The sequence below is a fragment of the Sprattus sprattus genome, assembly GCF_963457725.1.
Source record: "Sprattus sprattus genome assembly, chromosome: 13".
Classification (NCBI taxonomy): Eukaryota; Metazoa; Chordata; class Actinopteri; order Clupeiformes; family Clupeidae; genus Sprattus; species Sprattus sprattus.
Window position 1 is genome coordinate 2,742,132 of NC_137911.1, and position 17,737 is coordinate 2,759,868.

The window sequence follows — 17,737 nt, forward strand, 5'->3', positions numbered from 1 at the left end:
CCATCTGATCTGCCTCTGAATGTCATTGTCGAATCAGTCAATTTGCCAAAAGTGTTGCTTCTTATGGCCCGCCCCTTTTTGGGGCGAAAAGGAAAATCACCCCAGATCTCTCTCATTGACTCTCATGTTAAATAATTTTTTTTCACAAAACAGGGTTGTGGTCGAAAACTTAGAATGCTGTCTTGATCCTTGTCAAATTATCTTCACTAGTACACCGACTTAAAGGAGGTTCTTTCAAAGAGCGAATCGAGTTGTTGCACTGAACGTTAGCCATCTTGACACAATGTGACTTGATGAAAGCCGCGTGATGTCCTTATACGCAATTAGAGCTAAGGTTCGGGACGCGATCTGGCACTCCGCCCCTGGGCGAGACTCTCCACTTTGTAGGTGAGGCGCACCTCACCTAGGACGCGATCTGGCACTCTGCGCCGCATTGCATAGAGGCAGGGGCCCGGGCGCACATGAGACTCTTATTAAAGATCTGAGCCTATTATAAACGTCGTTGAGACTCTTACTAAAGATCTTACTCATTCTCACAGAGACAAAACAAATAGCTACATGGTCATTTATCTGTGTGATGTCATATGTGGGCGCCAATGTTGTCAAAGATAATCTGTAACTTGTGGAAGTTGTATTGTTAAACGATGAGTACTTTGGTAGATTAAAGTGTAAACTTTGAATACAAATGCTAGTACAACTTCTATACGTTATCTGTAAGGTTGTGAGTTTGCAGTGGTAATGTAAGTTGGATTCGTAAAACGTATTTTAGGAAATAAATTACATTGCTTGACGTGTAGCTATTTGTCTCTGTTTTGTTACCGACTTTCAACTTAATACAAATTTCAACAACGTTTATAGTAGGCTACGTGTATTGTTTTGTCTCTGTGAGAATGAGTAAGATCTTTACTAAGAGTCTCAACAACATTTATAGTAGGCTAAGATCTTTAAAAAGAGTCTCATCGGCGCGGAGTGCCAGATCGCGTCCTAGGTGAGGCGCGCCTCATTCACAAAGTGGAGCGTCTCGCCCAGGCGCGGAGTGCCAGACCCGCGTCTTAGGTGAGGCGCGCCTCATTCACAAAGTGGAGAGTCTCGCCCAGGCGCGGAGTGCCAGACCCGCGTCCTAGGTGAGGTGCGCCTCATTCACAAAGTGGAGAGTCTCGCAGCGGAGTGCCAGATCGCGTCCTAGTCCTTACCTGGCAATTACGTATGACGAAAGCACGGTGGGGATAGCTCTCCCGGAAGCCATAGAGATTGCAATGAGAGCCCTGTCGCGGCGGTTACAAACATGAAAAAAAGGATACGAAACCACTGACATGGGCCCGTCATAATAGCCTGCACCTGGCCCTGTGGTTACTACATTACGCCACTGAATTTGCCAAACCTGAATGTTGTGCTATACCAAATTGTGAGAAAACTGAAAATTCAGAAAAAGTATAAACAGTACATGTATTGTATTTTGTTACATTTTCTGGCAACAGTATTTTGTATTTATTTTGATACATTTATTTGAGGGGTATTTTGTATTTTGTATCAAAATACATTTTTATGTATTTTTGCCCATCTCTGCACCTACTAAGACAGATCCTCTATAGTTGCTTTTAACGGCAATACAAAAAACAGCATTTAATAATACTACTACTACATAGTTAAATGTAACTATTACATAATGAAATAATAAATGATAATTTGAGAATTATTGACCAAATAATGGCAAAATAAATAGTGGCCAATCACCTGTTTACGTTACACAGACAGTTATACGTTATATGACAGACTTCATATATTATAGCATTTATTTCCCCAGATTTCTCCTAGATGTGTTGGAATCAGATCATTTGTCCTGTCATTTTCTGCAAGATAATTCTGCAATATTAAAACCTGCTCCTAGGAATTGCATCCAATCCTTTATTGCACTCCTAACCTTGTGTAGCGTGCAGCTGTGAAACAGCCAGCTAGTATTCAACATTAATTAGGCTACATTCAAATCCTTTTCATTCTATTGGATGCAGTGGATCCATCCAGAACCCAATCAGAACAGAGCAGGTGACTGAAGCCTCTTAAGCTATGCAGCAGATCAAGAACTGTGTTTTTACATCACTGGTGAGATTAATTAACTGCTGTCAGAGCATTCAATTTAAGTCAAACAAATTAGGCTACCTCTTGCCTTCCTTTGTGAGATTCACCAATGTGTGTGTGTGTGTGTGTGTGTGTGTGTGTGTAAAGTTCTAATGTGATGAATGAAACCTACCAGCTCCTCTCCGGCTGCTTGTTCTACTCTTGGCTGTGTGTCTTCTCCTCAGGCACCGGGCCTCCAGGCTAAGCAGCTTCTTCTCATACTGCAGCCCATGATCTGACTGGCAGCCCTCCCCATCCAGTACGGCAACTGCACTCGCTCTACACCGCATGCAAAGCACACACTGCTCCTTACATAACCACTCGGAATTATGAAGGATGAGTTATGTGATTATTTTTGACAAGAAAAGACAAAGTATGTGTGTGTGAGTGTGTGTCTGTATCTAGCGATCTAGCGCAACATGAGTGCTAACATCAGTTAGAGAACTGGACCACCAACCGTGATATCGAGGCCATGGCTTCTTTCACATATCTGAAAAGCAAGCGAAAAGAATGCAAAACATTTGAATCACACACTGTTCACATTATACAATTCCTACCAGTGTGAAGTGAAACACAACTTTCAACAGGAAGAGTCCTTTTCATGGATCATATAAGGTATAAATGTATACAAAGACTTTCTGGTAGAAATATGAGCAGCTTTTGTTACACTGCGTTTTCTGTGGCCACACGTTTTCCTTTTCCTCCAGTGAAGGAAAATATACACTGCAACATAGGCAGACAGTACTTTCTAGAAAACAGGTAAACATTTCCGTATTCTCATCTTCTTCTGTAAATGTAAGGCATGAGCACAGCATTTTTCCTCTAAGAAAGTGGTCAGGTTCCGACCCGTGGTGGAAAGGCTCACCTTCCAGGGAACAACTTGTTGGCCAGCATGGAGTTCATATTTGTCTTGTGCTCTAGATAACCACTAAGAAAGGACAGAAAGACAGTACATATCAAAATCTTGCTTCAAATCTTAAGAGCTTGTCAAGAGTGGAGAACTGGGTTCTGTCCCACCATTACTCAAAGTTCCATTATGAATACAAACAAAGCTTACTGTGCTCAGAGGACTTACAATCTACATTTCTTATGAGTGAGGGAGCAAGTGAGTGACACAAACACCACACAAATATAAAATCTTTCACCCCTTTTAATGTCATGAAATAAAGAGGATACCAGTGTTGTGCATGAACGCGTTCAAAAGAACGTGTTGATTGAACACGTTCATTTTTACGAGAACGATGAACTGAACGCAACTTAATAAGAAATAATGAATTTGAACCGTGAACACGTTCATATTATCTGGGTCCGGTGCAACTGAGGTCTAGCTAAAACGGAATGTTTTCCTTCTACTGAGGAAAGACGCTTTCGAAATTGAATGCTTGCAACCTGTCATTGCTCAGTACCTGTTAAAAAGGCCATAGTAATTATTGCCAAGACAGAGCATGTTTCGGTAAATGACCATATTTGGTAATTCCGTTGGTCATGTGATAGTGTTTTGATTTCTCTTCACGGCTTATTTAGATGGAGTGGCAGTTAACTTCGGGAATATTTTCACATAATTGAACGTTGCACTTTGTTGAAGTTGTGTGCGTCCATGTAGCTTATATGTAAGTTTGACTTTGTAGCCTACCTTGTCATTATGTGTTTGTTATAGTTTAGCTTGCTCATAATTGTTACGAGCACTGTCACTTAATTAATCCATCATGATGGTAGTGTTCGTGAACTGGCTTAGCATGAACTCGCTTAGCATAAACTGCTAATGTACAAATTACATGTTACAGGGTTTACCTTTACTAACTATTGAGCGGTCTTACATGCTCTTGTACATGCTCTTGTACATGCTCTTGTATATCTTAGATTAAGCCAGTCGCATATCATTGCTTAAGAGGTTGCATTCTTACCGTTAGTTCCCTGTATAATTCATTACTTAAATGGTACAACAGGGCTGTGTATCTGATAAAGTTTCCGACAGTAAAAATCGTACCTTTCTGTGCAAACTATGTCCTCCTGGAAAATTAGCAATTATTTAAAAAAAATAAAATTAACTGAACTGAACTATGAATGAGTTCAGAATTTAAATGGTGAACTATGAACGTGAACGATTCATATTTACTTGTATGAACTGAACTTTGAACTAGTTCATGAGTGGTGTGAACGTGCACAACACTGGAGGATACATTTATAAAAAGATACACAGCAAAGATACTTGTTTTGGTTTCATTTATAGGTTGATGAATTTAGTGAGCAGATGATAACCAAGATGAGGAGAAAGGGAGAGTGTATGTTGGGCAATGGCTGCTTCTTCTGTACGGAGGTGTGTGTGGACTACCTCCACCGCAGCTGGCTTCCATGTTTGTTTTGACTCCCTGTCGATCTTGAGTGACGTTAAAGTTGCATGATTTCCCATGACTGTTCAGACTAAAGTTGCGTTGCCAAAAATCAGACCTGACTCCGATTAAGGACCACGTATGGAAGAGGCCGAAATCAGAGATCAGTGATTCGTGTGGTTTTGGGAGATTTGGTCCACTTTTGCCTGTAGTGTGAAGTCTACCATTATGATACTCTGACCGAAGATACCTAAAGAAAGTTTGCTGTTTTTACAAACACTATGTTCTGCTGTAGTTGATGAGAGAAATAGTGTCCTGAGGATTCCCTCTGGGTCTCAGACATCGAGAAGAGTACATTTGCATCCTAGTCAGTTAAATGAGTCCAACTGCACTGTTGGTGACTGAAAAGTACCATGACCTGAAGGGGCAGTTAGTGGGGCTTCTCCTTGGTATTCAGTTTTTCCTCGCTTTTTTCCATGTCCTTGTCAATGTCTTTTCCTTCCTATGCTGATAGGGACACAGAAGCACCAGTTCTAAAACCACTTCTTCTGTGTCGTCACCTTAGGAGGCGTGTGTAGAGCGGTGCAGACTGCCACTAAACACAAGGTGCAGACTGCCACTAAAACACCGTAAACACTGAGTTGGGAGCTTGTACTTAGTATGCAAACAGTGCATGAGCAGAGGACCACAGAAGAGTTTTACAGGTTTCTGGGCTGATAAACCACACAGGGCTCACTTCTCTCCCTAATGTCCATAGACACCGGGGAGCCAAGTCTCTGCACAGATCAAATTCATTATGTTGCATTATCCTTTTAATAGATTGGCAGCACAATGCAATGGTGTTTAGCCTAGGTTGGTAGCTACAGCCAGTTAAACGTATGAGAAAATCTAGCAAGACAGCTGGCAGGCATTTCTCCTACCCCCCTTCCTTACCCTCCTCTGTGTGTGTGTGTGTGTGTGAGTGAATATGTGTAGACTTCTACTATGAAGTCTACTTTTAAATATTCAGAACACATTGACTGTTTAGTGATTATATGAATTGATTGTATTCCTAGCTTTTAATATAATATTTGATATGTACATATTATACTGATTATTTATATAAAAGATCTTTATAATAATAATACAAATAATAATAATAATAATAATAACTAGAAAATGCATTTCCTGAAGAAAATACCAGTGCATGAAATGCAAAAGTTAAGAAAGGAAGAAGAAAAGAAAGAAGAGTGAAAGAAGGAGAAGAGAAAGGAATGAAGAGTAAAAGAAGGAAAGAAGAGTGGAAGAAGAAAGGTAAGAAGGGTCAAGAAAGGAAAGAAGAGTGGAAGAAGGAAAGGAGAAAAGAAAGAAGAGTGAAAGAAGGAAAGAAGAAAGGAAAGAAGAGTGGAAGAAGGAAAGAAGAAAGAAAAGAAGAGTGGAAGAAGGAAAGAAGAAAAGAAGAGTGAAAGAAGGAAAGAATAAAGGAAATAAGAAAAGAGAGAAGAAGAAAAGAAGAAAAGAAAGAAAATTGAAAGAAGGAAAGAAGAAAGGAAAGAAGAGTGAAAGAAGGAAAGAAGAGTGGAAGAAGGAAAGAAGAAAGAAGAGTGGAAGAAGGAAAGAAGAAAAGAAAGAAAATTGAAAGAAGGAAAGAAAGGAAAGAAGAGTGAAAGAAGGAAAGAAGAGTGGAAGAAAGAAAGTAGAAAGGAGGGAAGAGTGAACAAGAGTGGCTCTGGATAAAGACAGTAAGAGAGAGTCAAGAGGGAAAATATTGAAAGAAGGAGAGAAAATGGATTGAAGCAGAGGAATGGAGAGTGAGAGAAAGTAAACTGAGAGAGATAAAGAGAAAGATGGAGAGAAAAAAAAGTAGAATATGGAAGGTGTCTATTAATATTCCTAGTTATACAGGTAAATTGAGAGGAACAAAGAGAAGAGGAGCCTTGGAACATTGGCACAGGTGTCAGTGAAGCACAGGTGCAAGCCAGTTTAATGACCCTATTATGAAAAAAATAAATAAAAAGTTAAGCAGTTCGAGCTGAATTAATCGCAGAAGTCGGTACAAAGAATAATAAGATGAAGAAGAACTAGAAAATGCATTTCCTGAAGGAAATACCAGTGCATGAAATGCAAAAGTTAGGAAAGGAAGAAGAAAAGAAAGAAGAGTGAAAGAAGGAAAAAAGAAAGGAAAGAAGAGTGGAAGAAGGAAAGAAGAAAGGATAGAAGAGTGAAGAAAGGAGAGAAGAGAGGATGAAGGAAAGAAGAGTGAAAGAAGGAAAGAAGAAAAGTAGGAAGAGTGAAGAAAGGAAAGAAGAGTGGAAGAAGAAAAGAAAGAAGAGTGAAGAAAGGAAAGAAGAGTGAAAGAAGGAAATAATAGTTGAAGAAGGAAAGAAGAAAGGAAAGAAAAGTGAAAGAAGGAAAGAAGAGTGGAAGAAGGAAAGATGAGTGGAAGAAGGAAAGAAGAGTGAAAGAGAAAAAGAGAGTGAAAATATTGAAAAAAGGAGATACAAATGGAGTGAAGAAGAGAGATTGAGTGTGAGAGAAAGTAGGCTGAGAAAGAAAGATGGAGAGATGGAGAGAAAAAAAAATTGAGAATGGATGGTGTCTTAATGTTCCTAGTTACAGTTAAATTGAGAGGGACAGAGAGAGAAGAGGTTCCTTTGATTTGGCGCAGCTGTCAGTAAAGCACAGGTGCAAGCCAGTTTAAAGACCCTATTATGATGTCATAATGGCCCAATGTAAGTCAATGGGAGAAATTTATATTCGTTTTTCTTTAATATCTTAAAAAGTATAAAGTTTAGAAAAGTGAAAAATACATAGCATAAGTGTCGTTTACAAGACCTACGCGACAAAGTTTGAATGAAGTTTCTACGTTAAGCGGTTCGGGCTGAATTAATCGCAGAAAAAGGTAACAAGAATAAGAAGAAGAAGAAGAAGAAGAAGAAGAAGAAGAAGAAGCCTAGGAATAACAATACAGGGCATTTCATGCACTGTAACTAGAAAATGCATTTCCTGAAGGAAATACCAGTGCATGAAATGCAAAAGTAAAGAAAGGCAGAAGAAAAGAAAGAAGAGTGAAAGAAGGAAAGAAGAAAGGAAAGAAGAGTAAAAGAAGGAAAGAAGAGTGGAAGAAGGAAAGAAGAAAAGAAAGAAGAGTAAAGAAAGGAAAGAAGAGTGGAAGAAGGCAAGAAAAGTGGAAGAAGGAAAGAAGAGTAAAAGAAGGAAAGAAGAGTGGAAGAAGGCAAGAAAAGTGGAAGAAGGAAAGAAGAAAAGGAGAGAAGAGTGAAATAAGGAAAGAAGAGTGGACGAAGGAAAGAAGAAAGGAAAGAAGAGTGGAAGAAGGAAAGACGAGTAGGAGAAAGGAAAGAATAGTGAAGAAAGAAAAGAAGAATGGAAGAAGGAAAGAAGAAAGAAAAGAAGAGTGGAAGAAGGAAAGAAGAGTGGAAAATGAAAGAAGAAAGGAAAAAAGAGTGAACAAGAGTTGCTCTGGATAAAGACAGTAAAGAGGTTCTGCAGATAATGCAAAAGTTAAGAAAGGAAGATGAAAATAAAGAAGAGTGAAAGGAGGAAAGAAGGAAGGAATGAAGGGAAGAAGAGTGAAATAAGGAAAGAAGAAAAGTCAAGAAAGGAAGAAGAGTGGAAGAAGGAAAGAAGAAAAGAAAGAAGAGTGAAAGAAGGAAAGAAATAAGAGTGAAGAAAGGAAAGAAGAGTGGAAGAAGGAAAGAAGAAAAGAAAGAAGAGTGAAAAGTGAGAAGAGTGAAAGAAGGAAAAAAGAGTGGAAGAAGGAAAGAAGAAAAGAGAGAAGAAAGGAAAGAAGAGTGGAAGAAGGGAAGAAGAAAAGAAAGAAGAGTGAAAGAAGGAAAGAAGAAAGGAAACTAGAAAAGGCATTTCCTGAAGGAAATACCAGTGCATGAAATGCAAAAGTTAAGAAAGAACGAATAAAAGAAAAGAAAAGTGAAAGAAGGAAGGAAGAAAGGAAAGAAGAGTGGAAGAAGGAAAGAAGAGTGGAAGAAGGAAAGAAGAAAGAAAAGAAGAGTGAAGAAAGGAAAGAAGAGTGGAAGAAAGAAAGAAGAGTGGAAGAAGGGAAGAAGAAAGGAAAGAAGAGTGAAGAAAGGAAATTAGAGTGGAAGAAGGAAAGAAGAAAGGAAAGAAGAGTGGAAGAAGGAAAGAAAAGTGGAAGAAGGAAAGAAGAGTGAAGAAAGAGAAGAAGAGTGGAAGAAGGGAAGAAGAGCTGAAGAAGGAAAGAAGAAAAGAAAGAAGAGTGAAAGAAGGAAAGAAGAAAAGAAAAAGGTAAGAAGAGTGGAGAAGGGAAGAAGAAAGGAAAGAAGAGTGGAAGAAAGTAAAGAAGAGTAGAAAGAAGGACAGAAGAAAGGAAAGAAGAGAGGAAGAAACAAAGTAAGGAAAGAAGAGTGAACAAGAGTGGCTCTGGATAAAGACAGTAAAGAGAGAGTGAAAATATTGAAAGAAGGAGAAAAAAAGAGTGAAGCAGAGAGATGGAGTGTGAGAGAAAGCAGAGTGAGAGTGATAGAGAGAAAGAAGGAGAGAGAGAAAAAAAGTAGAGTATGGAAGGTGTCTATTAATATTCCTAGTTGTACAGTTGAATGGAGAGGTACAGAGAGAAGAGGACCCTTGAAGGCTTGCCGCAGGTGTCAGTGAAGCACAGGTGCAAGCCAGTTTAATTACCCTATTATGACGTCATAATGGCCCAATGTAAGTCAATGGGAAAATTTAAATTCGTTTTTCTTTAATAACTTAAAAAGTATAAAGTTTTGAAAAGTGAAAAATACATAGCATAAGTGTCCTTTACAAGACCTACGCGACAAAGTTTGAACGAAGTTTCTAAGTTAAGCGTTTCGAGCTGAATTAATCGCAGAAAAAGGTAAGAAGAATAAGAAGAAAATGCCTAGGAATAACAATACAGGGCATTTCATGCACTGTAATACGTGTGAAAGAAGGAAAGAAGAGTGGAAGAAGGAAAGAAGAAAAGAAAGAAGAGTGGAAGAAGGAAAGAAGAGTGGAAGAAAGAAAGAAGAGAGGACAGAAGAGTGAACAAGAGTGGCTCTGGATAAAGACAGTCAAGAGAATGAAGGGGGAAATATTGAAAGAAGGAGAGGAAAATGGAGTGAAGCAGAGAGATGGAGTGTGAGAGAGAGTAGACTGGGACAGATAAAGAGAAAAAAACGGAGAGAAAAAAAGTAAAGTATGGAAGGTGTCTCTTACAGTAATAATCCTAGTTATACAGTTGAATGGAGAGGGACAGAGAGAAGAGGAACCTTGGCGCAGGTGTCAGTGAAGCACAGGTGCAAGCCAGTTTAATGACCCTATTATGATGTCATAATGGCCCAATGTAAGTCAATGGGAAAATGTAGATTCGTTTTTCTTTAATATCTTAAAAAGTATAAAGTTTAGAAAAGTGAAAAAAAACATAGCTTAAGTGTCCCTTACAAGACCTACGCGACAAAGTTTGAACGAAGTTTCTAAGTTAAGCGGTTCGAGCTGAATTAATCGCAGAAAAAGGTACGCGGAATAAGAATAAAAAGCCTAGGAATAACAATACAGGGCATTTCATGCACTGTAATAAGAAGCCTAGGAATAACAATACAGGGCATTTGATGCACTGAAATAATAAGGCAGTATTAAATGGTATCTGTTGAATAAAATGTATTTTAGGTCTCTAATCTGAAATAGACTTAAATGAATATACAGTGTATGTGAACTAGCTACTGTTAATGTTTTTACCAAGAATATTGGTGTTTTTCTTTAGCCTGACGTTGTCATACTCATGATTCTAGTCAGAATATGAGTATGATACTGCTCCATTGAGCTGTCATTATGGGGCGTGTTTCAACCGAACCAGGAAAAAAAATGCCTCTTTGCTCAATTGGATAGACCTACAGCCAATCAGAGCAACATAGTATGACCATAACATAGACCATCGGGCCAGCTGATAAATTAAACTTTTACCGAATCCCGTAGGAAGGTAGGCAAAAACGTCTTTTCGATCGACAAATGCCTTGATCGTGTTTCTCTGTTCCTCTTTCAAAACGAATGCGTTGTCGATGTCTTCTAAAAACAGACTCGATGGCAGAATCTACACATCTCAGCTTTCCAGCGGCAGCCATGTTTGTAGAAAAATAATTCAACCCAAGCGCTCTTTGGTGACGTGGTTGATTACATTACTGTTGATCATCTGTCCATCATCGTATAAGGCCCGCCCTGACAATTTGATTGGTACAAACAGCTCTGGTGCTGGCATAATTCTGTCCCAACGGAGCAATGCCGAACTTTCCAACCTCAAATGTTGTGGGCGGGGCTAAGTTCGGCTGGCATCCAGCCTAGTTTTTCTTATACTACTCTAAGTAGTTGCAACTCATTTGAATCCCTCCCCCACAAGCTCATGTTTTCTGTATTTTTAGATGCGTCCGGCATCTCTATAAGAGGGTATGTCCGTCCGTCTGTCGGTCGGTCGGTCTGTCTGAAACGCATTCTTTCAATTGTAATTCCCTCCTGTGTCCACAAGGTGGCAGAGTTGAGTTGACGCATCTTGTTGTCCGCTCGGACTTGTTCTTTACACTGATCACTACGAGGGGCAGATGTGGCTTACTGGTTAGGGTTTCAGGCCGGAAACCGTAGGGTGGCCGGTTCGATCCCCGGCCAGTTGGAACAATTTTGGCGGGGGAAGTGGTAGACCACTGCTCTCCCATGCCCACATCCACGGCTGAAGTGCCCTTGAGCAAGGCACCTAACCCCCATCACTGCTCCCCGGGCGCCGCCAAAGGCAGCTCACTGCTCCGGGTTAGTGTGTAACCTCACTTCACTGTGTGTGTGTCACTTCACTGGATGGGTTAAATGCAGAGGTGGATTTCAGAGTGTGTGTGTCTACACCACCTCTGCCATAGAGAAGACTTTCACTTTCACTTCACTAAATGTATCACCCCTTTTGAACAATTAATGATATTTTCATTGTTTTTATTAGTATTTCATAAATTCCAAATTTGTCTCTTGAAGAGAAATACGCTGAAAATGTTTGTGAAGGAAATATTGACAATTTTATATACATTTAGAGAGGAAGACTGTTCATTACTACATCTTAATCACCTGTACAGGCACATAATAGACTGACATGTTTCTGAATAAAAGCTCTTTCATTCTGAGCCTTTTTAGAATCAAATCCACTTGTGCAGATGCTCCAGATACTCAAGTAGCCCAAGGAAGGCCCCTTTTATTGCTTCCTTTAACAGCACTTAAGTCTTCAGCTGCACAAACATAATTGTGCAAAGGTTGTCTAATGATGAATTAGCTTTTTTTAACACTATCATTAAGGATTAACTAACATAATGTGCCACAGTAGTGTTTTTTTCTTTTAACTATTGGGGGAATTCTAGGGACAAAGCTTAGGACACTTTTTTCAAACGTTGTTGTGCATTTGTTTCTTTCAAGACAGATATGCAGACAATGTACATGTCAACTTTCCTTACCTGTAGAGCTCCCAAGTGTCTGAAGTCGGAAAAATCCGTACAAAACCACCTCTCCTCTCATATTCTTCCTGAATTCTTCTGAGTACCTTTGTCTGTCCATAGACACAAGACGGTAAACAGTACATTAGCTTTAAAGCCTACCGTCATAAATGGAGAATGATACTTTGACAAGAACAGTGACAAGATCTTAAGCACTGCTTGAAACCAGAGATCTCACAGCGATGTTGGCTGGATGGCTTTACATGTCATACTGTAAACTTGAATGGAAGGCTTACAATGGCTTTGCAACCCGGTTTACCAGTCACATTGATACATATGACAAATGCATTGGTGTGGATATATTGTTGCTCTTAGGGTCACAACAGTGTATGCTGGTAAATGCTTTCAACAGAGCACTAGTGAGTACCTCCTCGGATGTGAGGCTGAGTGTGCTCTCTCCCTGGATCTCCCTCTTGCCTCCCCCCTTCTCTGAGCTGCTGGCAGAATAAGGCCTCTGTCGCTGGAAACATCATGAAAGTGCATGTTACTTTTGCTGACAAAATCAGATTCACCTGAATTGAATTCAATTTATTTAATAACACTGCAGTAAAGTTGTTATTTAAGGGGAGAAAAGTCATGGCAATACTACATCTGGATGTAGAGGTAATTTAATAATAATAATAATGATAATCATTTTAACTTATATAGCGCTTTTCTAGGTCCTCAAAGACACTTTACGTCTGGCAAAGACAAACAAACAAAAAACTAAAACAAAACACAAAAAGAGCAAACAAAACAAACAGAACATTTGAGTCAAAAAGAAAACTAGAGAAACTGTGCGTAATTTAGAGGGTTGTATGGATGTTTTTCCATGTGTTCATCATAATGTTGCACTTGAAACAAACTTTTGTAACATCTTCCTAGCCATTTTCACGATGCAAATCTTTCTTTGAAATGATTGAGCCTGGATTACATTTTTTATTTTAGGAGTGGACCCTCGTTACCCTGTGTGACCTCGTTCCTCCCAAAAACTGAAACCTACTATCATGTAATCACTATGTCATTGCTATGACTGAGAATGAAATAAGTCCATCTGTACATTTTTGAAAGATGTTTTATTTGGCAGTGGATTTGATAAAGAATTTTAATAAGAAAAGGTTTTAAGATTCATGTCAGTGTTGGGTCTTAATGTGGGGTGAACCTGTTAGAGATGTAGTTAACGATGTTTCCACTAAAAGTGTGCAACATTATAGTGAATGAAGACGTCAGGAGTAACGATGACGTATCTAGATTCAGGCGACTATTGGACTCATGAGTAATCTAATTTTGAAATACAACTTTATTCATCTGGGAATCAAATATTCCACAAAAACGTTTGGAGACTTGCGTGTGGTACAGGCTAGCTAGATGACACAAGCTAGATGTGAAAAAATAAAAAATAAAAAGCACATTTGGAAATCTGAATTTAACTCAGCTAATTAACGAGCCCACTCGTGTTACTCCCCTTAGCCAATCCTTGCTTGATTGGATATTGGTGTCACATCCACAAAGATTCTTACAGTCAGGGGTCTTATCAGACTGCATGAGTGATCATTCAATTGTATACTGTATTTGGAAAATAAAATTTCCCAAATTACCACCTAAACTAATTAAAAGACAGCATAAGAAAATGAATGTAAATAAGTTTAGTGAGGACTTGGTTGCAATTAATTGGGACAGGTATCAACTAATACCAGATGTTCAAAATGCCTGGGAGTTTTTTTATTCAGAACTAATTACAGTTATAAATAAGCATGCTCCCTTTAAAACAGTCAAAGTTAATGGAAGGCATCTGCCCTGGGTATCCTCTGACCTTATAAGTATTTTCAAACAAAGAGATAACTCTTGGGCCAAATTTCGTAAGACCAAGGATCCGGTTGACTGGGAACAGTACAGACACCTGAGAAATAAAAGCAAAACTATGACTAGAAATGCTAAATCTAACTATTTAAAAGAATCTCTTGATCATAACTTCAAAAACCCTAAGCAATTCTTGAAAACAATAAAATCTGTAACTAATGTTTCAGATAAACCTCCCCTTAATCAGATAAGGAACAACAATATCATACTAAAGGATCCATTCTTGATTGCTCAAGCATTTAATAACCATTTTTCATCTGTCTGTTCTGCTCTTATATCTAACCCTTCGTCTAGCGATGCTTTCAAAATGGTAAGCCCTCCCCGTAATAGTTGTTTCTTCTCATTCAGAGAAATTACACCAGCTGAAGTCCAGAATGCAATTAACGAGCTAAAGGTTACTAGTGGGCCCGGCCTGGATGGCATTGAATCAAAATTTCTTAGGCTTTCATCTCATGTCCTTATGTTCCCTCTTTGTGATCTTTTTAACTTGTCTTTAGCCACTTGTGACATACCGGCCATTTTGAAATGTTCACGTATTACCCCCTTACACAAAGGAGGTGATGCACTTGAACCTAATAACTACCGACCTATTTCAATTATATGTTCTATTGTTAAAGTTTTTGAAAAATTAATTTATAATCAATTGTCAAGTTATCTTAACAGGAACAACATCTTGTCACCCTATCAATCAGGCTTTCGATACAACCACTCTACCTCAACAGCTTTGTTAAAACTAACTAATGATATTTTTTCTGCTTCAAATGATTCTAAACTAACAGGTGCCATCTTTATTGATCTGACTAAGGCTTTTGATTTGGTTGACCACTACCTCCTTTTAGACAAGCTCTATTCCATTGGTCTGTCTGTCTGGTTTAACTCCTATCTCCATAATAGAAAACAATGTGTTGTCATACAATGTTCTAAATCCGACACAACATTACAAAAATATGGTGTGCCACAAGGCTCAACTCTTGGTCCACTCTTGTTCTCTATTTTTATCAATGACCTCTCCTCATTCTGCTCTGATTGTTGTGTCCAGCTCTATGCTGATGACACAGTGTTATACACATCGCAAACAGACACATTTCAAATTCAATCTACCTTGCAATCTGGCTTTACTTCTCTACAACACTGGCTGGCAGCAAATAAACTGTTACTCAACAAAACTAAATCTCACACCATGATTTTTGGCACTCAACAAAATATTAAAACAAAGTTCAAATCCTCTTCATATATGATCACCTGTCTCGATGGTACACCACTGAAAAAAGTTGAACACATAACATATCTTGGACTCTGGTTAGACTGTGGACTATCATTTAAATATCACATTGATCACACCATAAAGAAACTGAATTTTTGCCTTAGTGTCCTCTACAGATCTAAACACTGTTTTTCATTTGCTGTTAGGAAGAGACTTGCTTCACAACTCATATTACCAATTCTCGACTATGCAGATGTTGTTTATATGGTGGCCTCAAAAACAAATCTCCATCCTCTTAATACTGTGTATAATAGATTGTGTAGGTTTATCCTTGGCTGTCCTTTCACAACCCACCACTGTACAATGTATGAAACACTTAACTTTCCCTCTCTCAATATAAGAAGACAGTTGCATTGGTATCACTTTATTTTTAAATGTATTTATTTCAACTACCCTCTTTACTTAAATAATTTATTTGTACCAGTCTCATCTCATTACAATTTCAAGACATGCCTCTCAAATCTTTTTTTCTACTCCCACAGTCGGTAAATCTGTTGGTAAAATGGCTTTTGAGTTTAAAGCACCATTAGACTGGAACAATCTACCAATCTAACAATCTACCAATCTACCAATCTATCTAGCAGAAAAGATCATCAGGTCATCCCTACCACCCATTCAGGAACTGTACACTTCACACTGTTCCAAGCGGGCAATGAACATCATCAAAGACACAACTCATCCAGCACACAGTCTGTTCTCCCTTCTACCATCAGGGAAGCGGTACCGCAACCTGCGGGCCCGCACAAGCAGACTGAGTAACAGCTTCTTTCCACAAGCCATCAGACTCATCAACACACTGAAGAAAACCACATGAACATTCCATAGTCACTTCACCATGCCACTGGCACTTTACTTTACTGTTGCACCTTATGACCACTGATTGTACTTCTGCTGCTATGTGTGTGTGTGTGTATGTGTGTGAGTGAGAGTCTGTGTGAGAGAGAGATTATTGTCAATGTCTTATTTAAATGTTTGTGTGTGTGTGTGTGTGTGTGTGTGTGAGAGAGATTTTGTCAATGTCTTATTTAAATGTTTTAAACTGCACATTGGAGACTGGTCAAACGCAATTTCAAACTTCTGTGCTAACCCTGTTACATAGATTTTTGACAATAAAGTACACTTGACTTGACTTGAGACTGGAACAATCTACCAGGAAATATTCGGTCAATTTCATCATTACCTGTGTTTAAAAATGCTCTTTCTTCTTATTATGCAAACTGCTGCAACTGTTTCAATTAATATCTTCTAATATACAGTGGGGAAAATAAGTATTTGAACCCCTGCCGACTTCGCAAGTTTGGCCACTTGCAAAGAAATGTGTGATCTAGAATTGTAATGGTAGGTGTATTTTAACAGTGAGAAAAAGAATATCAACAAAAAAATCCAGAAAACTGCATTTTATAAGATTTATGACTTTATTTGCATTTGATGCAAAAAATAAGTATTTGAACCCCCAAGCAAACAGCAATGATTCTGGCTCCCAATGGCCAGTTATGTGCCCAAAAAGCACACAGATTAGTCCTCATTAGGTCTAACAAGGTATACCTGATCTCAACTGATGACCTGTATAAAAGAAACCTGTCCAAAGAATCATACTTCACACCTTCAACCTCACCACCATGGGCAAGACTAAAGAGCTGTCCAAGGACGTCAGAGATAAGATTGTAGACCTGCACAAGGCTGGAATGGGCTAAAAAACCACCGGCAAGCAGCTTGGTGAGAAGCAGATAACTATTGGTGCGATTATTCATAAATGGAAGCAACACCAAACAACTGTCACCCGCTCTAGGTCTGGGGCTCCATGCAAGATATCCCCTTGTGCGGAATCAGTGATCATTCGGAAGGTGCAGAATAACCCCAGAACTACACAGGGGGAGCTTGTGAATGATCTCAAGGCAGCTGGGACCAGAGTCACCAAGAAAACCATTGGCAACACACCACGCCGTCATTTTTTGAAGTACTGCAGCACTCGCAAGGTCCCCCTGCTCAAGGAAGCGCATGTACAGGGCCATCTGAAGTTTACCATTGCACACTTGAATGATTCTAGGGAGGATTGGGAGACAGAATGTGGTCAGATGATACCAAAATCAAGCTCTTTGGCATCAACTCGACTTGCCGTGTTTGACAGGGGGGGGAATGCTGAATATGACCCCAAGAGTACATCATACCCACCATCAAGCATGGCGGTGGAAACATTATGCTTTGGGGCTGTTTCTCTGCCAAGGGTACAGGACGACTCCACCGCATCAAGGGGACTATGGATGGGGCCATGTAACGTGGAATATTGGGCTTGAACCTCATTCCCTCATTCCCTCCCATTGAAAACACAACCTTAAAGATTTGGAGAGGATCTGGAAAAAGGAGTGGACCAAAATCCCTCCTGAGATGTTTGTAAACCTGGTGACCAACTACAAGAAACGTCTGACGTCTGTGCTTGCCAATAAGGGTTATTCCACCAAGTACTAAGTCATTTTTGTCAGTCAGTTTTGGGGGTTCAAATACTTATTTTTTGCATCAAATGCAAATAAAGTCATAAATGTTATAAAATGCATTTTTCTGGATTTTTTTGCTGATATTCTGTTTCTCACTGTTAATATACACCTACCATTACAATTATAGATCACACATTTCTTTGCAAGCGGCCAAACTTGTGAAATCGCAAGGGGTTCAAATACTTATTTTCCCCACTGTATATATAT

At 39.1% G+C, this 17,737-nt stretch overlaps 1 protein-coding gene across 1 annotated transcript in view; it reads right to left on the minus strand.

Annotated features, from left to right (window-relative positions):
- ttll5 (tubulin tyrosine ligase-like family, member 5) overlaps positions 1 to 17,737 on the minus strand; it is a gene marked incomplete at its 3' end in the record, with an annotated part of 150,725 nt that overhangs the window by 43,863 nt on the left and 89,125 nt on the right. The window contains exons 15-19 of the mRNA XM_080850554.1: positions 12,303 to 12,395; positions 11,897 to 11,988; positions 2,981 to 3,043; positions 2,573 to 2,605; positions 2,249 to 2,394 (exon numbers count right to left, since the gene is read on the minus strand). Coding sequence (XP_080706680.1) covers positions 2,249 to 2,394; positions 2,573 to 2,605; positions 2,981 to 3,043; positions 11,897 to 11,988; positions 12,303 to 12,395 — 427 coding nt within the window. The remainder of the gene's footprint in view (positions 1 to 2,248; positions 2,395 to 2,572; positions 2,606 to 2,980; positions 3,044 to 11,896; positions 11,989 to 12,302; positions 12,396 to 17,737) is intronic.